At 44.2% G+C, this 21309-nt stretch overlaps 1 protein-coding gene across 1 annotated transcript in view; it reads left to right on the top strand.

Moving 5' to 3' along the window:
• The first annotated feature begins 668 nt into the window (after positions 1-668).
• MYO1D (myosin ID) overlaps positions 669-21309 on the top strand; it is a 349561-nt gene continuing 328920 nt past the window's right edge. Inside the window, exon 1 of the mRNA XM_088028373.1 lies at positions 669-763. Within this exon, the coding sequence (XP_087884499.1) occupies positions 669-763 (95 nt within the window). The remainder of the gene's footprint in view (positions 764-21309) is intronic.

Raw genomic sequence — 21309 nt, forward strand, 5'->3', positions numbered from 1 at the left:
GGAATTACCCTCGCAAAAAGCTCTGCGAGCTACTTCTGTAACTCAGCTTGCAGCCATCAAGCACCGCGGAGCAGGCAATTATGGAAACCTGATTCCACCCACCCTCCTATGTCCGCGCTCCTCGGTACCGCCTCCCTGAGATCCCAGCGCCCGTCCCCAGGGGGCGCTGCCGCCCCGCCGACCTGGCCCGGGCCGGCGCGCGCCCCCGCCGCCCGCCCCGCGCGTGCGCGCCGCCCAGGTGAGGAGGCGGCTGCCTGCTTCGCGACGGGGGCGGGCTGCTCAGTCGGCGGGGCGGGGCGGGGCGGAGCTGGAGAGGCCCGGCCGGGACGGGGCGGGGTCGGGGCCAGACCAAGGCCAGAGGCGGGACCAGCCGCCGCCGTCTCCGTCTCGGTGTCCCGTCCCCCACAGCTCCGGGCAGCAGCCGCGGGAAAGCGGAAACTGCCGGGTGCGCCGCGCCGGCCGACAGCGTGCCGAGGAACAGCGAGGCGGCCTCCGTCCGGCCCAGACCCGCCGAGCGGCGCCCGGCGCCCCCTCCCCCGCAGCTCCGCACCGCGGCCCCGCCCCGGCCCCGCCCGAGCTCGCCGCGCGCCCCCCCCCCGCCGGCCCCCGCGGCCCGAGCGCGCCCACCTGAGCTCGTCTGCGCCCACCTGAGCCCGTACGCCGGCGCCATGGCGGAGCAGGAGAGCTTGGAGTTCGGCAAGGCGGACTTCGTACTGATGGACACCGTCTCCATGCCCGAGTTCATGACCAACCTCCGGCTCAGGTGAGGGCGGAGTGGAGGTGCGCCCGGGCGGGAGCCTGCGCTTTCCCGAGAGGGGGCGCCCTTGCGGTGCGGCGGGATTGGGGGTGTCAGGGGCGCGCCGAGCTCGAGGGATGGAGTGCAGCCGGATGGGGGTGTCCGGGGGCCCGCCGGAGCTCCATGGTTGCGCCTTCCCGTGGGAGGACGCCCCGGAGTGCGGCCGCCTGGGAGGGTAAGGGGCGTACCGAGCCCCAGGGCTGCGCCCTGGGGAGACGGGTGTCCTGGGTGCTGTCCGGACGCGGGGCGGGGGGAGGGGTGCGAGGGGTATGCGGACTGGAGGCAGCGCTTGGGGGCAGGGCCGGCTAGCTCGCTGCCCCAGGTAAGTGATGTAGGCGGGCTGGATGACCTAATGGAAACAAAAATAAAGGAAAACGCAAACTTTAGGGAGAGTTTTGTGGCGGCCACAAAAGCCCCGGGAAGACGGGACGGTTGTTTTGTAGAGAGATTCGGGTCTCATCCCGGTTTCACACTTGGTTTTCTTTTTCTCTATTTTTTTTTTTTTCTCCTGGCGTGGTTCCATCATGTCATTCAGGATGCTATGGAGTAGTGATCCCTGAGTTTGTCTGTTCCGGGACACTGGCTATTTTTTTAGTTACTCTCTAAACGTAATTAGACACGTTTCCAGACATCGAAGAGACTGCTCTGCTTGCCAGTGCCAAGATAAACTGTCTGAATTTGACAAGGCATTCATGGTTTCAGTTTTTTTTCAAGGAGTTATGGATAGAGCCCTTGTGTTACTGACATCCTTGAAAATGTAGTCACAACTCAACGCCCCGAAATGGGCTTCCAAGACGAATTTATTTTAGAAACTCTACTACATGTGATTATTTCACTCCTGATAGAGTATATGTAAACAGAACTTTAGTTTTGACTTTTTTTTTTTGGTTAAACATTACAGTAAATGGAGTTTCAAAATAACGGAGTTTGGAGGCATGGGGTGGTTCCTGGAAGTTCTAGCCCCATTTCTTGTAAGGTTTATCGCTAAATATCACTTCATAAGCTTATAAAGTGAAGATCATGATTTAGGTTTGAGTGCTTAACTAACTCCGCTTCTCAGTAATAATTACCCCTATTCATTTTAACTTAAGAATTTTTTTTAAGATTTTATTTATTTATTTGACAGACGAGAGAGAGGGAACACAAGCAGGGGGAGTGGGAGAGGGAGAAGCAGGCTTCCTGCGGAGCAGGGAGCCTGGGGCGGGGCTCAATCCTGAGCCAAAGGCAGACGCTCAAGGACTGAGCCACCCAGGTGCCCCCTAACTTAAGAATTTAAAGAAAGTTTTTAATCTTTGGAATTGCAAACCCCATAGGGTCTTCTGTTCTTCTCCAGGCTTCACTATGTCCCAGAGTATGGAGCAGGGGTGCAGTTCTGAGTTCTACATTTGCCTACTACAAGCTGACCTCGAACCAGTCTGTGTGTCTGAGTTTCCTAATTTGTAAAATAGTGAGGATCTTCAAGATTTTTCAGCACTTATGTTCTTTTCTGCTTTTACATATTATTGGTCCCAAAGTCTCTTAAGTGTGAGGTTTGAATATTAAACATTATTAAAGTGAGCCTAACTTAACCTTGCAATTTAGTTCTACATTGTGCAAGGTACTTGAGGAGGTAAGGTGGTTCCTCCCCCAGGAACTATAAGGTGTATCCTTATCTCTCAAAGAGGTGACAGTGCTAATCAAGACAGGGAGAAAGGTGGAAATTCCTCTTGATTTAAATAATAAATCAAGAAAAGAGAAGAGTTAAGCTTTGTAGAGTTTAGGTGATTTGTTGCCAAGAAATTGTACACGCTAATTGTTCTGGAGTTCAGAAGAGGAAGAGGTGCTTTAGGCTAGCTCAAAAACACGAGGAGAGAGGTTCAGATGAGTTGCAAAGGATGGGTAGGGTTTGTCTAGGTGGAGAACATTCCAAGTGGATGCAGTGGCGTGCGCAGAGGAGTGGAGGCACGAAAGCTGATTCTGTTTGGGTGGTAGTGAACATACTAAGTTGCTGGAGGGGAAGGAGTTGATGTTGGGGAGTTGTGGGAGGAATCACCAGCTCATTAGCAGGACCCTTGGCTAATGCCCAGGTTCAGCGAGTCAGTCAAGATCCTGGCTGTTCAGACATGCGCATGTATCTTTGTGTGTACTTGACGACTCTGAGAATCGGCTGCAATTCTCAATGTACAGCTTTCAGTGATTGTTCATGGTTTACTTATAAGCTGGGAGTAGTAGGTTCCCGGTAGCCGTAAACACAGTCTCAGCAGAGTGTAGCAGCAGTACCCTTGCCCTCCTCTTCAGTTGTTAAATCCTGATTACCCAGGTGGAAAGCAGTCCTCTCTCTGATAGTTTGGATTTCCTATTGCCCTGTTATTACACCTCCAGACTGTTTTAGTGTTTAGCTGGATGAGCTTCCTAGCTCATGCTGTTGCGACCCTTGAAACATTTGTTTCACTTTTCAAAAGGTGAACTAGAAACGCTGCAGGTCCCGGTGCTCTGGATGTTGAAGTGTTTTTATCTCCTGGAACATGGGTGGTTGGGCCAGGCCCGTGTAATTTATGGTTGTATATGGGCAGAATTTGCGTGTTTCATCTTTCGGTGGATGTGTGTGCATGAGCCCGATCATTCGCGATCATTCGTGCCTTCCCCAGGTTGTGGCTCCTTCTCTCACTTCTGTCAGGAAGGTCCTGTCTTCTGCCCCCCCCCTCTTCTGCAGGACCCTCTTCATTTGTGGTCGGTGACATAGGTACTGAAGACAACACTGGTTTCAGGGGTCTGTGTCATCCAAACCTGATTGTAATTTTCCTGATACCAGCTCCCAGCATAACACTGGGCGCATAATACATTCCTTGGGACAACGCTTTTTGTAGAGCAAGAAGAAAAAGAGGGAAAAAGTTACTTTTTTAAAGCTTTTATGACATTTAGAATTATCTTTTTACTTTGGTATTCTGCTAGCCTCCTTTTCTGCTCTTGGAGCTAACATTTGATTTTTAGACATTTGCTACAGTTGATGTAACTGTCCTCATACTGTTACTATTTTCAAAAATTGATGTAGGTGTGTGTCTCTACCTGTGAGTCTTGGTGAGGCAAGATTTAAGGGGTGATGTGGACTAGTGTGAGTATTATCTGTGAAAGAGTTACACTTCTGTTTCTTACACTTATATGAAAAACTGCTAGTATTTTGAAGGCTGCTTTCTTTCTCTCCTGGAAGTCCCTTGCTGGGGGAGATCTGTTCTATTTAATTCTTTTTCCTTTTTTGGTGGGGGTGCTGGTGGTTTTGGTGGTGGTGGTGGTCAGCTCCTCACTGCATTTTTAATGGGTCTGTGCCCAGGAGTAAGATTGCTGCATAGACACCTCTTGCCTTCATGGTCAGGCCTGGTTCCTTCCAACAGCCCTAATGACCACTTGCAGCACTGGCCACGGTGTCCTCAACATATTCTGCTTTCTTTTCAGTCACTTCCTTTTGGGACCTGGAACCCTTTGCTGGGCCATCCCTGTGCTTGAGTCATTACAGCCTTAGCAGCAGCTTTGCACCTTCTCTCGAATTGAGAATCCCGTGAGAGCAAGCTGCGTGGAGCACCTGGTCCTCACGGTGTTCCTCACTCCCCACTTAGTCCTGTGAGCAAAAGGGAGAAGGCAGGCTGCTGCTCAGGGCTGGGCCCTGGCCGAGGACCGCATCCCAGACAGATGTGCTTTTCATTTCACTGGGCAATGAAATGCCCCGTAGGCTTCCAGGAGTCCAGTTTCCTAATTTTGTTGGTGATAGTTCCTGTTTTGAGAATAGGGCGTCTGCTCAGCCTGGTATCTTGGCTCCTTGGAAATTTAATTTTTCCTCCCCTCTTTCCTTACTGGTTTTTCTCTTCCATAAAAGCAGTCATTTGAAACACTGTTTGCCAGAGTCACAGGCAGCTTCTTAACACAGCATGTCTCTTACACTTTTGCTTAGACCAGGGCTTCTCAACTGCAGCACTCTTGACGCTTGGGCGTGGATAGTTCTTTATTTTGGGGGGCTGTCCTCTGCGTTGTAGGATCTTCAGCATCCCTGGCCTCTACCCACCAGATGCCAATAGCACTACTTTCCTCCCATTTATGACAGCTGAAAATGTTTGCAGATATTGCCAAATGTTCCCTGCAGGGAGCTGGGGGGGAGGGGGCAAAATTGTCTCCAGTTGAGAACCACTGGCCTCAGTTGTTCTCATTCCTTGGAATGTCCTACTTCCCTCTTCTCTGCTTACATGCTCTGCTTGTCACTCTTACTCAACCTTTGAGACCAGTTCTGCGAAGTCTTTCCCAGTCCTCCGAGTCAGGGTTCATTCTACTCTTACCTGTGCTCCCAGGACACATGGGCACTTGGTCCTCACTGTTAGAATGTATCAGGTCATGTTGTTGTCACCTGCATGCCTGCCTTCCCACCCAGTAGTGAGCTCCTCAAAGACAGAGAGCGTCATCCAGAGGTGGATCCAGGTTTTGTGGCCCTGAAAATTCATTACAGTTGCGGGGGGGGGGGGCATGTTTAAGAAAAAGAGTATAAATTGTGAATGCCAAATTAGATAAAGGCTTTGGAAGGGGACAGTGCAGGTGGGTGGTGGTGAAGCAAGCCCATCGCTGGCCCCCTTGTGTTTCCTATCATGCTGGGCACCTATGTGTTCAGTACATTTTTAAATGCGTTCACTAAACAGTCAAATGTTGGTTGATTGTTCTTCAACCAGTGGAATTCTTAAAAAAGCATACAATCTTCCCAAAATGTTGTAGTTATTTTAATACAGCTTAACTGTGTCAGGGAAGGGGGGAATGAGCTGTAGCATTACTTACGCATGCACATACACACACTCACTCACCACGCCACCTCTGTACTCTTTCCCTGTGGCTGCTCGGTCATTTGGAAAATTTGGTGCGACAAAGGGTCCCTCTTTCTTGCCTGGGGCAAAACCTTAGGTACTCTGGGTGGTCTTAAGTGTAACTCTGCAGTTGGTTCAGAGTTCTAGTTAGAAGTAGCTGCAGTTAAATTTATAGGAGAGGTGAATGGCACACTAAATCTTTTTGGCTTCCATGTGAAATTCTTTGGCAACCACTTTTAGAGGCCTTCGGAAAAGGACAGTTTGCTCTGTGCCTGTTTTGCACATTGGCTTCATATTGGGACAAAAATGAGAATTTGGGTTTTGGAGCTGCCATTTCGAGTGAATCACCCTGCCGTCTTGTTTCCTTTCCTACTCTGTGACAGATTTCCAAGACTATTTTTATTCAGGGTCATTTGTTGACCCTGGAGACTTCTGCTGCATTTAGCTCCCAAGTAGAGCCAGATGTGGGTGGAATCGAGCCCTCGGAAAGCTGCTACTGGTGCGATTCATTGCAGTTTCTGAAGGGCTCTACTTCTACACGGAAGAGATAAGCTTTGACTTTTTTGCTTAACGTGGAGACAAAAGATGGTGAATCTGGTGTAGATAGAAATGTGTTTATTTAATGGTCCACATGTAAGTTGTCTGCACTGGGAATTATCGTACTGTGGAGAGCTGTTGGTTGACATTCCCACCTAAGTCTGAGCCAGCGCAGCAAAAAGGACCCTATCTCAAGGACTAGTCCCGTTTTAGGATAATTCTCTGTCATCCATTGCCGGGTGGCTGTTGAGACTGGATTGAGCCATTGCCCAGCCATTGGCTACATCCATCTGGTGGAGAACTTTGCTATCAACAGTGGCTCCAGCCCCGTGGAGTAGATCACCTGTTGAGCCTCAGTGACATGGCTTATAAGAATCTCAGCTGTGTTCATACATAGGTTCAGAGGGTTGCAGCATTTAAAAATATATATTCTAAGCCCCTTTTTGTCTGTTAAATTCCTTGGTTAACATGATAGTTTTATTTCCTGTGGGAAGCAGGCTCCTTTCGGTTCAACTGCTATATAATCTCTGGTTAGATCTCTAATAGAACAGTGTTACCCAAACCTTGGTTTTTGGCATTTATGGGAAGAAGAACTGGGAGAGCATTGCTTGTTCAGGGCACAGGGCGCAGTGGAAAGAGCACATGGGCTTTGAGACCCAACTGCCCAAGTTCAAATCCCAGGCTCGCTTTTACTCTTTTTAGCATTAGGACCTAGGGTAAGTTAACATACCTAAGTTTCAGTTTCCTTACATGTAAAATAACTGCTTTTTAGGGTTATTAGGATGAAATCACATGATGTGTAAAAAGTGCCTCGTCAGTGCTCGGTACACAATTCCCTCTCTGCTAATGTTAACTGTCTTCCTGAATCTTCCTACATTACCTTGCTTCCCTGCCCTGACTTCATAACCGATCTATAGCTAGCTATTTTCACCTCTTCCTTCCTCATTAAGACAGACCCATTTGTTTTGGTTTTATTTGGGGGGCAAAGATGAAAATATTCTAGCTGAGGTTGGGGTTACCTAGTGGAGAGGGCAAGGGCATTGGAGGTAAACAGATCTGGACCTTAATCCTGTCTCTGTCCTCTTACTAACACCCATGTGGCCTTGAACAAGTTACTTAGCCTCCCTGAGCCTCGGTTTCTTCATTTGTAAAGAGGATGTTATTGTGAAGCTTGGATTATAGCACCTGTAAAGTACCCAACATGGTACCCAACTGCAGTGTTGTGACTCCAGTCTTTGGGAAGACTGAAGCAGAGGAGATCCTCAGTAGGTAGTCCTCTGTGTCTGTCCTCTCTTCTCTCAATCTTGGCCTGTGGACCAAGTGCTCTTCCTATTCCCAGTTCCCTCTCTCAGTATCTCTCTAAATGTACCGTAATACTGCCCCCTCCAGGTGTACACTATTTAGTTTCCAAAAGTTGTTTTAAACTTTTTGGAAAAGGAAATCAGTCCTGAATATTCCAAAATATTTTATTCTTCATGTCTACTGTTCTGTGCTTTCACCAAGGTTGGTGACATTGTTGCCCAAAATCCCCAGGTGCTATACCTGGGTGATGAACTTTAAGTAGAAACTCTTAAAAAAAAACAAAAACTAAATAAATAAATAAAATGAAAATAATCTGTAACTCATTTCCTTAATTAGAGATTTTCTGTGTGTATGTATATATTTTAAGTTTTTATCTTAATTTCAGCTAGTTAACATACAGTGTAATATTAGTTTCAGGTGTACAGTATAGTGATTCAACACTTCCATACAACCCCTGGTGCTCATCATGACAGGTGCATTCCTTTATCCCCCTCACCTATTTCCCCCATCTCCCCACCTTCCTCCCCTCTGGTAACCATCAGTTCTCTGTAATTAAGAGTCTGTTTTTTGATTTGTCTCTCTTATTTTTTCCCTTTGTTTTGTTTCTTTCTTAAATTCCACGTATGAGTGTAATCATATGGTATTTGCCTTTCTCTGACAGATTTATTTCATTTAGCATTATAGACCTTATGTATTTTTAGTATAACCTCCTGGCTTTAAAGCTAGCAGCTACTTCAATTCTTGCTGTGTGCTTATCTCCGTAGTGGTACTTTCATGAGGGTTGCTTTTTTAAAAAGTCACTCTTTGGGGGATAGCTAAATCGGGAGTAAAAAATACCTTAATAATTGGGTCAACATAAGTAGAATATAATTGAGCCAAAAATGGATAGTGCAGGCAATCCGTTGTTTTAAGGGCTTCCTAGAGAGAAGGAATCAACAAACCACATATTTTTTATAAAGCGAGTACTGGTGACAGTATAATTGAGCACTCATGTGTTAGGCACTAGAGCTCAGAGGGAATTCAGAAAGCGAGAAGATGGGATTGGAAATAGGGAGGACATGCTCTGTGGAAGGGGTAGAATGCAAGCACACCCTTGTTGGAAGTAGAGGAATGGCATCTTGGAAACAACCCTTTTCATGGGCCTTGCTGCCTCATGGGCCCCACTGTGCTGGCCTTCTTTTTTTCTCTCTCGCCACCCACTCTCAGCATGAATGGGCTGGCCCTGCTGCTAGCCAGCTTCCATCGCTCAGAATATCCGCCCCCCACCCCCCCCCCCGCCACATTGCCTGCACTTTTTTCATTCCTTTCTTACGCTGCCCCCAAATTCTCCCAACTGGAGATTGAGTTAGGTTGGTAAGATTTCTCTTATGTTGGTGTCAATTTGCTCAAACCTTTCTTTCTTATGCCTAGTTGAGATCAGTTAGGAGGGATGGAGAATTTCATTTCTGAGAAATAATTTTGCAGCACATAACTGTTCAGGGATAAGGCAGACCTGGGATGGAGAGCTGAAATTGGTGGGGGTGGAGGGAAGGGGTGGGCCGGATATAGTGTGAGCTCAGTTCATTCTTGGGAGGCAGGCTCTAATGTCAGGAAGGGTGCCTGAGAAAAACTTTGCTCAATGAAAAAATTTATCTGTGGCTCATCTTTGGGCCTAGAAGAGGAAATGGAATTTTTTTCCTTTATCTTATGTCTAATTACAGAACTTCCAAGACTCAGCACCCAGACTGCGTGTATGGTCATTCCATTGTGGGTTAAAGAGACATTCATGAGCCAGCCAGCCTGTGACCCTAACCATGGCTATTTTGGTGAAATAGAATGGTCTACTTCTGTGGAAAGTAGACCATTTTAAAGTAAAGGGCTCTGATAAGTGACTTCAGCTGATGGAGAAGCAATTCAAGAGCATCATCTAGTTCCTCCTTGGTACTTTGCCCACCTTCCATTCTCCTCATTGTCTAGCCTCACCCCTGAAAATATCCCTATTTATATTCTAGGCACAGCTGCTCTTGTGGGACTGGTCACTGTTACATCTGAACAAGACCTCCTTCATTTCCCCTACATTTCTGCTCCTTGGTGCACAGTATAGATGTGGATTTCACATTAATTAGATTAACTCTAGTAAAGCTGTTTTGCTTTAATAAAATGGTTGTTTACTGCTTACTGAACATGGCTTTTTTCAAAAAAGACACAGACTAATTCATACTTCTAAAAAAAACCAAAACAAAAAGCAAAACTTCTGGAATAGATGGAAAAATATATCAAGGAACAAACAACTTTGCTTTCATTCCTCTTCTCCATATATCTCCCACAGCCGTATTACTGAGACCTGGGTGCAGGGGTGGGGTGGGGAGAATACCACTTATATACACAAGGTTCACATAAGTGCTAGAAGCAAATGAATTAGTCAAAAAATGGCTTCATCTAAAACAATGAAGCAAACACCAAGAGAAACTCAAACAATTTTTTTCCCCTCTGACCACAAAGTCTGCTTTGAGTAACTTGTACAATAGAAGATCATCCGTAGCGGGGTCAGGGTGATTGCGAATGGCTCTATCTCAGACCGTTGCTTTGTGTTCAATATAAAGTCAAGAAAAATTTTATAGTCAATTAAAAAAAAAGTCAAACTCTATTTTTTTAAAAAAGTTTACATTTAATTTTGGATGACCGTAAAATTGGTCATGTTTTAGTTTTGGCTTTTATGGACATCTAGGTCATTTTAAATGTATTATAAGAATAGTCCTCAATAATGAGGTTGAGTTAGCCTGATTCTGCCATCCTGGCCTATGTTCCTTATAATTAAGAACCTTTACCAAAAAAATTTTTTTAAAAACCCTCAAAATAACAGATCTGTAGAGTAAATGTCAGTAACTACAACTACAAGGAGTTTCTCACTGCCTTCAGCCTGTCCTATCATATTTGTGCCCCGATTCTAGTCTCCAGGTCCTGAGGGCAAGGACCTTATCTTAGGGAAGATAAAGTCGTCTTTGTCTCTGAAGGCTTATTGCCAGGCATTAAGGACAGAATGTTTTCCCCTCTAAAAATGAACGAATACATGAATTCATAATATTTCTGCATCTTTGATTCCTGCCTGAACTATGTATTGTATTTTATATAGTTATAGAATCTGATTTTTTGTGGTGGTTGTTGTGACTCTAGTCTTTGGGAAGATGGGAAAGTGAAACTATCATTACTTTTGGGAAAAAAACCCCACTGAAATATATATATGAGTTTTTGCGAAATGATAGACATCTTTTCTTTTAAAAGACTTGTAGAACTCAGACCTATGAAGCCTAACATCATATGAGAGGAAAACATAATTCATTGGTACTTCGATCTTGAGCCGTGTTCTGTTGTTGCTTACCTTAGCAGATGGACTGTTTTTACCAGCACTGTGATGCCTTTATATAGTTTTGTATCTTTGTTGAGTATCTCTAAGGGACATGCTTTTATACAGCAGATCCAGTGACTAAGCCCATTTAGATAGGTGCTATTTTTTTTTTTTATCTGCATTCTGTGGTGTCCCTGGCCATGGAGGTGCCTGAGAAGCAGTCTTCCATTCCAGGTGGGGATGGAATAGGACTTCAGGCCCCCTGCTTGCTTCTGCTCCCAACACAGCAGCTCTACTTATAGACTGGGGTTCCAAGGAATTTTTGTTTGGAAGGAAATGGTATCACGTTTAAAAAAAAAAAAACAAACCACTGTTCTAGGTGATTATCTTCCAGATGACTTTTATCTTTGCAAACCTACCCAATTAGAAATATTTCCAACCAGGAGCGCCTGGGTGGCTCAGTCAGTTAAGTTGTCTACTCTTGATCTCAGCTCAGGTCTTGATCTCAGAGTCTTGAGTTCAAGACCTGCATTGGGCTCCATGCTGGGCATGGAGCCTACTTAAAAAAAAAAAAAGAAAAATATTTCCAACCAAAATGATTTAAAAAGTGGCAGCGCGGTATAAAATAATGAACAAAGGAATAATTCAGTTATCCAGATTTAAACGTGGCTGTATTATATACTGTATTACTTCTGCCTCAGTTTACTTCAGTTCTCTCGGCCTCTGTAGTCTTAAAATGGGACTGATCCCTACTACAGGGTCATTTCATCAAATGAGACAACAGGTGGCTTGTTATTCTTAACACACCAAGGGTGTTCAAATGTCAGTGCTTTCTCATTTTTGCCTCCTTATGTGGAATATAAAGAATGAAATTTAACTTTTTTCCTCCACGACTTAGATCATCATGATCATAGGTATGAACAGTTGTTTTCATGCCTTTGGGATTTATTGAGATACATGTAGTGTTTTGTTCCACACCAAATTGATCTAAACAATTCAACTTTTTAGTGTATATGGGTAAGTTTCTATCATTTCTTTCAATGAATTCTCTCTCTCTGAATTCTCTCTTCCCTCTTAATTGATACCTAATCTTCTCCAGGTTGCACTTGTAGAATGGCCTATAAAGAAGGAGTTAGTGTGTTCTAATGAAACTGAGGGTTTGAATTGGGTGTATCAATTGGAGGGCGTGGGTTCGGAGACCTTTGTCTTTTTATCTGCCCTTCTTTGCTCAGAGGTATTTTTTTTCATGGCTTCGGTGTGTTTGGCTGGAAAGGCAGGTAGAACTCAGGGCTGAGTTCTGAGTAGGAAAGGTGCTACTCCGAAATGTGTTGCTACCATTGGTATTTGAATTACTTATGTGGTTGATCAAACCAAAGTATGAGTGGATTTTTCCACCCCATGTGAATTTCATGACTGCTCATTGATTTGTGATAGGCAGCTGCTGGTGGCAGTGTTCATTACTGTTTGTATCCCTGCTTCTTAGGTTCCTGTTTTATCTGAAACCTTTACTGAAAAGGAATCTCTTCTTTAACATCTTGATTTATTCTAGGCTGGTAGTTCCCAAATTTAGCTTGTCTGAGAATTACCCAGCTTTTAAAATATACACCTCCTGAAGGTTCTGATGTATTAAGCCTCATTAATGCCCAGGTGATTCTCCTGCCCAGCCAGCTTAGGAACCACTCTCCTAGGCTACTGGTTTTTCACTCCCTAGTTGTGTTCTGTTGGAGCTAATGGGCCGTGACCATAATGGGAACTGACTGGTATAATAACACATGTATCCAAACAGTGTTCTTACTTCTCTTATGTTTATTAAATCAATTAATTATTTGCTACTCCTACTTTATTCTTCATCCTGACAACACGTTTTCTGTTTCACCCTATGGTTATGGTTGTCCATTGTTAGCATGCATACTATATATTATTTTTGTTTCTGTCACCAAATTCTTCATTCAAAAAAGTATAATCATGCCATCCTTGTTAATACCTTGATATATATATATTTCTTTATAATATTTTGAACATATATAAATTTATATATTTTGAAATTTGGACTCTTCATGTTTATGCAAGATATAACCTTGTAAACAATTTTCTCATATAACATAGTATCTTAAGCACTTTTCCAGGTTATTAAATTGTCTTTGAAAGTATGATAGTAACCATGTTTTTGTCATTCTTTTTGGGGTATGCAGGGGTCATCCAGACAGACATGGTTTCTTCTCCCACAGAGCTGATAAACCAGCAGGGGAGGCATACGAAATTGGTAAACAACAAAATAATAGTAATAAGTGCTGTGAAGGGCAGGAGCAGGGTTCCCTCATCGGAAAAATGGCAGTGGCATATGTGTGGTGTGGGTGTGTGCTGCAGACAAGGCATTTTATGAGGAAGTTGGGTTTAACCAAGATCAGAAGGATGAGGACTCTGTTGGGGGGCGGAGGAAGGCAGGTGTGGAGTGGGGGGATGAGATAGGGCAGGACAAGCCAGCGGAATGAATCAGGAGGGAGGGAGGGAGATGTTGACAGACAGACAGATGCTTGGTGTGTTTCAGAAACTGAAGGGCATCCAGTGCGGCTGGAGTCTCCAGGCAGAGGGGGCACAGGTGATGATGGAACACTGTCAGGGAGCACACTTTGCAAAGGGCCTTGGGAAGTGAAGGATTCAGACTTGGGGCGCCTGGGTGGCTCAGTGGTTTAAGCGTCTGCCTTTGGCTCGGGTCATGATCCCAGGGTCCTGGGATTGAGCAGGGAGCCTGCTTTTCCTTCTGCCTGCCACTCCCCCTTGCTTGTGCTCTCCCCACCCTCTGTCAAATAAATAACATTAAGAAAAAAAAAGGATTCAGACTTTGGGTACACTTGGAAACTACTGAAGGGCTTTGCACATCTTGCAATCACTTCAGGTGATAGACTACTTTGAAGTATCTGGGCTGCTTCAGTTTAGCAGCCCGAATTCCCTGGTCCTGCTGGCTGGTGGTTCTGAATGTTTGTTTTTGTCAAGTTGGGGAATAGAGTGCGGAGTTGGCAATTGCTTTCTATACCCTTCCTTAAGAGATAGTAAACACAAATACGGTCCTATTTTGATCTGTAGTCTGACGAAGCTCTTTCTTGGAGTAGGCAGCCCAAGAGCAGAGCTTTTTTTTTTTTTTTTAAGATTTTATTTATTTGAGAGACAGAGAGCTAGAGGAGGGGCAGAGAAAGAGGGAGAAGCAGACTCCCCGCTGAGTGGGGGAGCCTCACATGGGCCTCGATCCTAAGATCCTGAGATCTGACCTGAGCCGAAGGCAGATGCTTTACCAACTGAGCCACCCAGGTGCCCCAAGAGCAGAGCTTTTGAAATAATCTTGATAATGACTAATAGGCTGCAACTGGTTTTCAGGGACTTTTTTTTTTTCTGATTTTATGCTTCAAGCAGGAGAGGAATTCTGAGCCATGAAATCTCTGAGTCATAGAATTTAATGCCAGAAGGGGAACCTTGAGGTTATCTCACTGATGTAAAGATACAAGAAGTTAGGAACACAGTATGTGATTTGTGCAAGATTCTTCCCTAGTTGAGTGGCACAGTTACTGCTGGAGCAGAAATCTCCTGTATCCTAGCTCTGTGTTTATTCTGCTTTCCCTCTCTTCTTAGCTCTATTGCTTTGGAATCAAGTAGCAGTTCTTTAACTTCCTTTGTGATCAGGCACATAAAACATACTTGCCTGAGATGATCTGAACAGGTTGAAACAATGGAAAGGCTAACAGTGTAAATAATAAGTAAATCTCTAGTTCCTCTGAAGGGCAACAATAGAAATACAAAATAACATTGAAAGAGTGCCAAAGATGAGGGTTTTATAGACTTTGCTGTGCATCCACATTGACCTGCAAGGGTCGACTTGGAAGTTTTCTCGCTCAGTTCTGCCTCTCCAGGAGGGGTGAGGAGCTCCCACACCACCTTGTATCAGTTAGAATACTGTTACCTGCAACTAAAAGAAAACCTGAACAAACCTGCTTAAACAAAAAGGAAACTACTATCTCACACAACCAGAAGTGATAAGAGATGCTCTGGCCGGTCCTTAAAGCCTCTGGCTCCACTGGTCTGATTATCTCAGCCCCGTCTTTCTTTCTGTGCTGGTTTTGTCCTCAGGCTGGGGGAAGAGCGTTGTAGCACTTCTATGCATCCCACTTGGATGCAGTAACTTCTGGAGGAAGGAGAGGGAGCCATCTGCTTGTCTTGTGCTTCTCTCTCAGGAAGCCTCTAGAAGACTTCCTCACATTTCCTTGGTCAGCATTTGCTCACATGCACATTATTAAACCCATCACTGGCTCAGAGGAATGTGGTTAACATGATCGAGTTAGAGTAGTCAAGAGCTGAGGATAGAGTTCACTTTTCCTGAGGCCCATGACCACGTGGAAGGGAGTAGATACCCGAGCAAAATTGGATTCCTTGTTCTTTCAGGGAGGAATGAATTTTAGGGACAGAATAGGATATTGGATAGGTGACCAAGAGTGCCTCCTATACACTCTTTTACAAGCTGTGTGGACAGAATGGTGTTCATTCAGAAAAAATGCTCAGTATGATGGGGGCACTTGAAACTCTGTCATTGGGGAATGACTGAAGGAACTACACATAAGACATGATAACTCTGGTGTGTTTTCCCATACCACCAAGCGTCTCTCTAGTTCTCAGTGGACACCAATGGTGTGTCTTTCAGATTTAATGTGCACAAGTCTGGTATTATCTACATGGATGTAGTGTCAGAGCCCAAAGGTTAAGTGGTTAGTCCCACAAGACTGCCCTCCACTTCAAACACCAACCCCAAGTCCAGGCTGCCCCTGTGCTGCTGACCCACCAGCTGTAAATAAGAGGTTCCCGTGACCCCTTCCTCAGGGTTTGATTGATTTGCTAGAGTGGCTCACATAACTCAAACATTTACTGTGTTTCCCAGTTCAGAATAAAGAGTATGATATGGGATACATCTGAACAGCTGGATGAAGAGGTACACAGGCCAGAGTCTGGAAGCATCCCAGGCATAGGAGCTTCTGTCCCTCCACACTGTGGAATATCATAGATCACACTGAAAGGAAATAGCTGTGTATGTATCGGCCAGAAAGTATGCCATGACATATGATATATCTAATGAAATAAGTTGTGTAATACCCCCCCTTTTAAAACAAAGAGGTTGAGTGGCATTCCTTCTTGTATTAAAACAAAAAGCAAGATGAGCATGGGCCATCTTGCTGTGCAAGAAAGTAAGGAAATCCTCCAAGCTTGGTGGAAAATATAAAGAAGAGCTAGAAACCAGTTTGAAGGACCTCCCCTTGTCTAAATCTGGGTCAGTTTGAGCATCAAACTGAAATAGGAAACCATGAGTCCATGCTTACATAAAGTAATAAATTAATAACTTGAACTTCGATGAGGAATAGCAAAAAAAAAAAAAAAAAAGAATGTTGTTACAGAGAAGCCTTGGCAGACACTGCCTTAATCATATGAGCAAGAGGAACAGCATCAGTAATGGGACAAATCAGATCACATACCATGTGAATAGATGCAGTAAGGACACAGCATCATTTCTGTGACATTCCTGCTGAAGATGCATAACCTGAATCTAAGAAGAGCAAACATCTGGCAAATTCAAGTTGAAGGGCAGGCTACAAAGAAACTAACCTCCCGAAATGTCAAGTTAATGAAAATCAAGGGAAGACTGAGGAAGTATTCTCGAAAGGAGAGTAAAGAGACATAACTAAGGGTGAAGCATGAGTCTGAACTGGATTCTTCTCTATAGGACATTATTGAGACGTTTGGTGGAATTTGAATGGGGTCTGAGAATTCATTGTTAATAAATGTATCACACTGTATCATACTTGAATTTCCTGATTTTGATGATTGTGTTGTGGTTGTGTAGGGGAATATCATTGTTTGCAGGAAATACAAGGTCAGCAAATCACTGTCAGGTAGTTCAGGAAGAAAGAAGGTACTTGAAAAATATTTTTTTGTAAGTTTGAGATTGTTTAAAAAAAAGTAACTTCTACCTAGACATCAAATGGGTTCCCAAAGGAGGTAGTGAGTCTCTGGTTACCGGGATTTATTGAAACAGAAGTTGGAAGTTCACTCACCAAGGTTGTTGTAAAGGGGTTTCATGCACCTGGAAGATTGGTTTACATGGCCTCTGAGGCCCTAAATGCTAAGATTCTGGGTGTCTCTCTATATATTTTAAAGTAATAGTTGAATTTATTAAATATGTTTATGCTTTCAGTTACTACAGATCCAAGGAGATTGACCTCTCATCAATCAACAGATATTATTTAAAACTGTTTGCTAGAGACTATACACTAAGGACCCAATCTAACTCCCTACAAGAAGTTCATGATGTAATTGGGTAAAAGGGACATTGGCGTAATAAAGTGTGTGACCCCCCATAGTGTAGTACAGAATAGATGCCAGGTTGTAGGTACCAACATGGTGCAGTTCAGACCAAGAGGATGTTTCTGTGAGCTTTGGGGATTAAGGAAGGCCTCTCTGAATGTGTGGGATGGGGCTGAGTGTTGGAGCTTGAGTAAGACTGAGGTATGCATGACATAAGAATAGTAGGGAAGAGCATTCCTTGCAGAGGTCCTCTGTGAATGGGCATGATGTGTTCAGGGACAAGGAGCAGACGAGTCTGACAGGTTTGGAGGGTTCATATAGGAGAGCTCTGCTTTCAATTCAGTATAGTTAGGGAGACAGGACTAGCTTCCATAAAAGGGAAAATGGGGAGGAAACTGATGATTGGGACAGCTCTGAGACATAAGGCACTGTGTTAGATGGTTTCTAATTAATTAAGTTTATTCATTCATTCATCTCTTAATCTATTCAGTTCTAGGTGGGTGTTATACTCATTATACGGATGTGAAAGATGTATTCAGAGAGAGAAAATGATTTTCTCAAAGTCACATTGCTAATTTAAGAAGCACTTTGAATTTGAAAGTTGGGCATGGGCATGACAGCAAAGCCCATACCCTTTCTCCTAGCCCTGCTGCTGCTTGCAATGGAAAGGAGTAGGGGCACTGATAGAGACTGAGGGCACTGGTTACATGTGTCGATATTGAAAATAGTATTGGGAAGGGAGAATGCCTCTCACGTTGAGATTGAGGTGCCCATGGGACCCGTGCGTGAGGTGTAGATAATCAGAGAGAGCATAGAGTGAGTAAAGGGCCATGGAGCCCCGAGGAAATCTATATCTAAGGGACAGTGAGAAGAAGCACCCTAACGAACCTGAGGTGGAGCATCCAGGGAGGTGGGAAAAAGACAGCAGAGGGTGATATCACAGAAGTCAAGAGAAGAGGAGTGTGGGCAGTGGAGGTGAGCACTCCAGAGGTCAGGGAAGAGGAGTCCGGTAGATACTGCACCGTGGAGTGCTTTGGAGACTTGAATGAGCATGGTTTCAGTTGAAGGGTAGAGGTGGAAAACAGTTGTAGTGGGTTGAACAGTGAGTGGGGAGGGGGTGAAGAGGTAGAATCGGTGAGCAGTGGTAGAGCTTTCAAGAAATTTGCTCTGACACTGGGTGTTAGGCACAAACAATGAATCATGGAACACTACATCAAAAACTAATGATGTAATGTATGGTGATTAACATAACAATAAAAAATTTTTTTAAAAAGTTTGCTCTGAGGGAAGGAGAGGCCACAGCTACAGGAGGTTGTAGCTTGCCTTCCTTCCTTCCAAAGATTTATTTATTTGAGAGAGAGTGAGTGAGCGGGAGCAGGGAGAGGGAGAGAGAATCCCAAGCAGACTCCCCGCTCAGTGCGGAGCCCAGCACAGGGCTTGATCTCATGATTCTGAGATCATGGCCTGAGCTGCTGAAATCAAGTCGATGCTTAACCAACTGAGCCACCCAGGCACCCCTCTTTCTTTCTCTTTTCTTATTTTAAGTAGGCTCCACACCCAGGGTGGGGCTTGAACTCACAACCCGGAGATCAAGAGTTGCATGCTCCACTGACTGAACCAGTAGGCCTCCCTGCTTTTCTGTTATTTTTAAGCCTGGGAAGTTGAATATGAATAAATGCTGGTGGGAAGGAGACAGGAGAGAGGGAGGTTTGAGGGAAGAGAAAGTCTAATGCAAAGACCCCTGAGGGGATGTGAAGCAAAGCGCTGGAATTGGGGGAAGCAGTGGTGGGCAGGCTGGGGAGAGGAAGGGGGCACCCATGCTTGTTGTTTAAATTGTCTCTCACTCTCTTCCCCCCATACATTAGAAGCCTTTGTGTGCCCATGCATGGCAGCCTCCCTGACCAAAACAGAGCTGCGTGGTCCATGCCATTTCCAAAAAAACATTGTCCGTGAATAGGTCCACATGCACATTTGGAATGATGGCAACTCGTATTCTTTTTAAAGGGGCTCAATGCAGTGATTTCTGTATATGCTTTTGTTCTGAGATGTCTCCCATAAAAATGGGTGTAAAGGGAGAATGAGTGCAGGAGAATGAATACGCCCTGAAGCAGTGAAAGCTAGTCCTGCAACCTGCCCCAGTGTGGGGCAGCGGGCGTGAGCCACACTCCGCGGAGCTGATTAAGTTTTGCCACATGCACTGTTTACTCTGACATGACCTCCTTTTGTGCTATTTAGTTTGTGTTCTGAAGAATTGTTTTGGTCTATAATAGTTGACAGATTTTTTTTTTTTTTTGAATGGTATAAAGCTGGCAGGAAAAAAAATAGTTCTAGACCTGCAGTGTAGAAATAAGATGAAGGTGTTGTGTTAGATGCTAAAATGCAGTAAGGAGTAAGAGCCCAACCTGGGGAGGAACACACATTTTCATCACTGGTGGGATGGAGAAATAAATTGTGGTATTTGTATGATAGAATAACAAGACAGCCACAGAGATGAACGAACTACAGCTACATGCATCAGCATTTAAGTTAACTCACAATCGTAATACCGAGTGAAAGAAGCCAGCCATGAAACAAAACCTGCTCTGTGCTCCGGCTGTATAAAATTCAAAAACAAGCAACAGGAATCTGTGGTGTTAGAAGTCAGGATAGTGGCTATTTTTGGAGAGGCGAGGAAGAACTGGTTAGGAGGAGGCCACAGGAGGGCATCTGGGGCTGCTGGTAATAGTCTTGACACAGGACTGTCACATAGGTATGTTCACCTTGATAATTCATCAAATTGTGTGTTTATAATTTGTGCACTTTTATTGTTATGTTAATCACCATACATTACATCATTAGTTTTTGATGTAGTGTTCCATGATTCATTGTTTGTGCCTAACACCCAGTGCTCCATGCAGAACGTGCCTTCTTTCATACCCATCACCAGGCTAACCCATCCCCCACCCCCCTCCCCTCTAGAACCCTCAGTTTGTTTCTCAGAGTCCATAGTCTCTCATGGTTCGTCTCCCCCTCTGATTTCCCCCTTCATTCTTGCCCTCCTGCTATCTTCTTCTTTTTTTTTTTTTTAACATATATCATATTATTTGTTTCAGAGCTGCAGATCTGTGATTCCACAGTCTTGCACAATTCACAGCGCTCCCCATAGCACATACCCTCCCCAACGTCTATTTGTGCACTTTTATGTTCATATTATACTTCAGTGAAATAGGTTTAAAAATGATTGAGGAAATAGTATAAAAATCAGCAAGCAATTAAGAGTTGATGAAAGTCCTTTGAAATGTGTTTTAAAAAAATGATTGAGGAAACAGTGTAGGAACCAGCAAGCAATTAAGAGTTGGTGAAAGTCCTTTAATCTTGTGAATGGCATCATAAAACTCCTTTTAGCCAATGAAGATTAACCAACAATTCTGTTAATGTCGGCTGAAGGTATGGATGGATTTGCAGAGGCTGGAGGAGCAACTGCTAAGTATGGGATATATGTATCTATGAGAGGTGACATTCACATGTGTATATTACACGTTGGCATCCCATAGAGACCATAGGATCGCTACTCAGTAGAGCCTGTGGATTCAGCCAGTGCACTCCCCAGCAAAATATTCCAACTCCCTCCAATTCCTGTGTTCTGTAGCTGTAGTTACAGCCTTTATCAGCCTATTCAGCCTTTACCCTGTGTTTATTACTTCAGCTTACTTTTTCATTTCGCTTTGAGTCAGATGCCTTGAAAAATTGTACATTTATGGGGTGTTTTTAATCCCAGGTTCTACTTAACTGGCTTAGTTGGTTTGTGCACAAGAAGTGCAAACGAATTCTAACAGTTTGTCAAATAAAATTAAATCTGTCACTACTGTATACACTTCATATAGTGTATCTTGAAGAATTATTTTTTATTTGTAGTTTGCAGTTGGCTTCATCAATGATTCCCTACTTGAAGTCAGAAAAAAAAAATGCAATTGATTTTCTTAGATGTGCAAGCTTCTTCACATTCAGGTTTATTTCAGGTGGAATTTTGTTTTTTAGAAGAGGGTGACTCACTTATGAGGAATTTTGAATAGTTAAGCAAGGGAGAGATCTGTTTTTCAGAGTTTCATAAATTTTCAGTTGTCTCCACTCTGCCAGGATCCGTTTTGTTTATAACCTCTTATGTGTTAGATCTTCGTGATAATTCTGATTAATAAAGTTCCTAGACGTTACCGAGT

This window comes from Eumetopias jubatus, unplaced genomic scaffold (assembly GCF_037043125.1).
Source record: "Eumetopias jubatus isolate StellerSeaLion01/CBP00866 unplaced genomic scaffold, mEumJub1_p1.0 scaffold_10, whole genome shotgun sequence".
Classification (NCBI taxonomy): domain Eukaryota; kingdom Metazoa; phylum Chordata; class Mammalia; order Carnivora; family Otariidae; genus Eumetopias; species Eumetopias jubatus.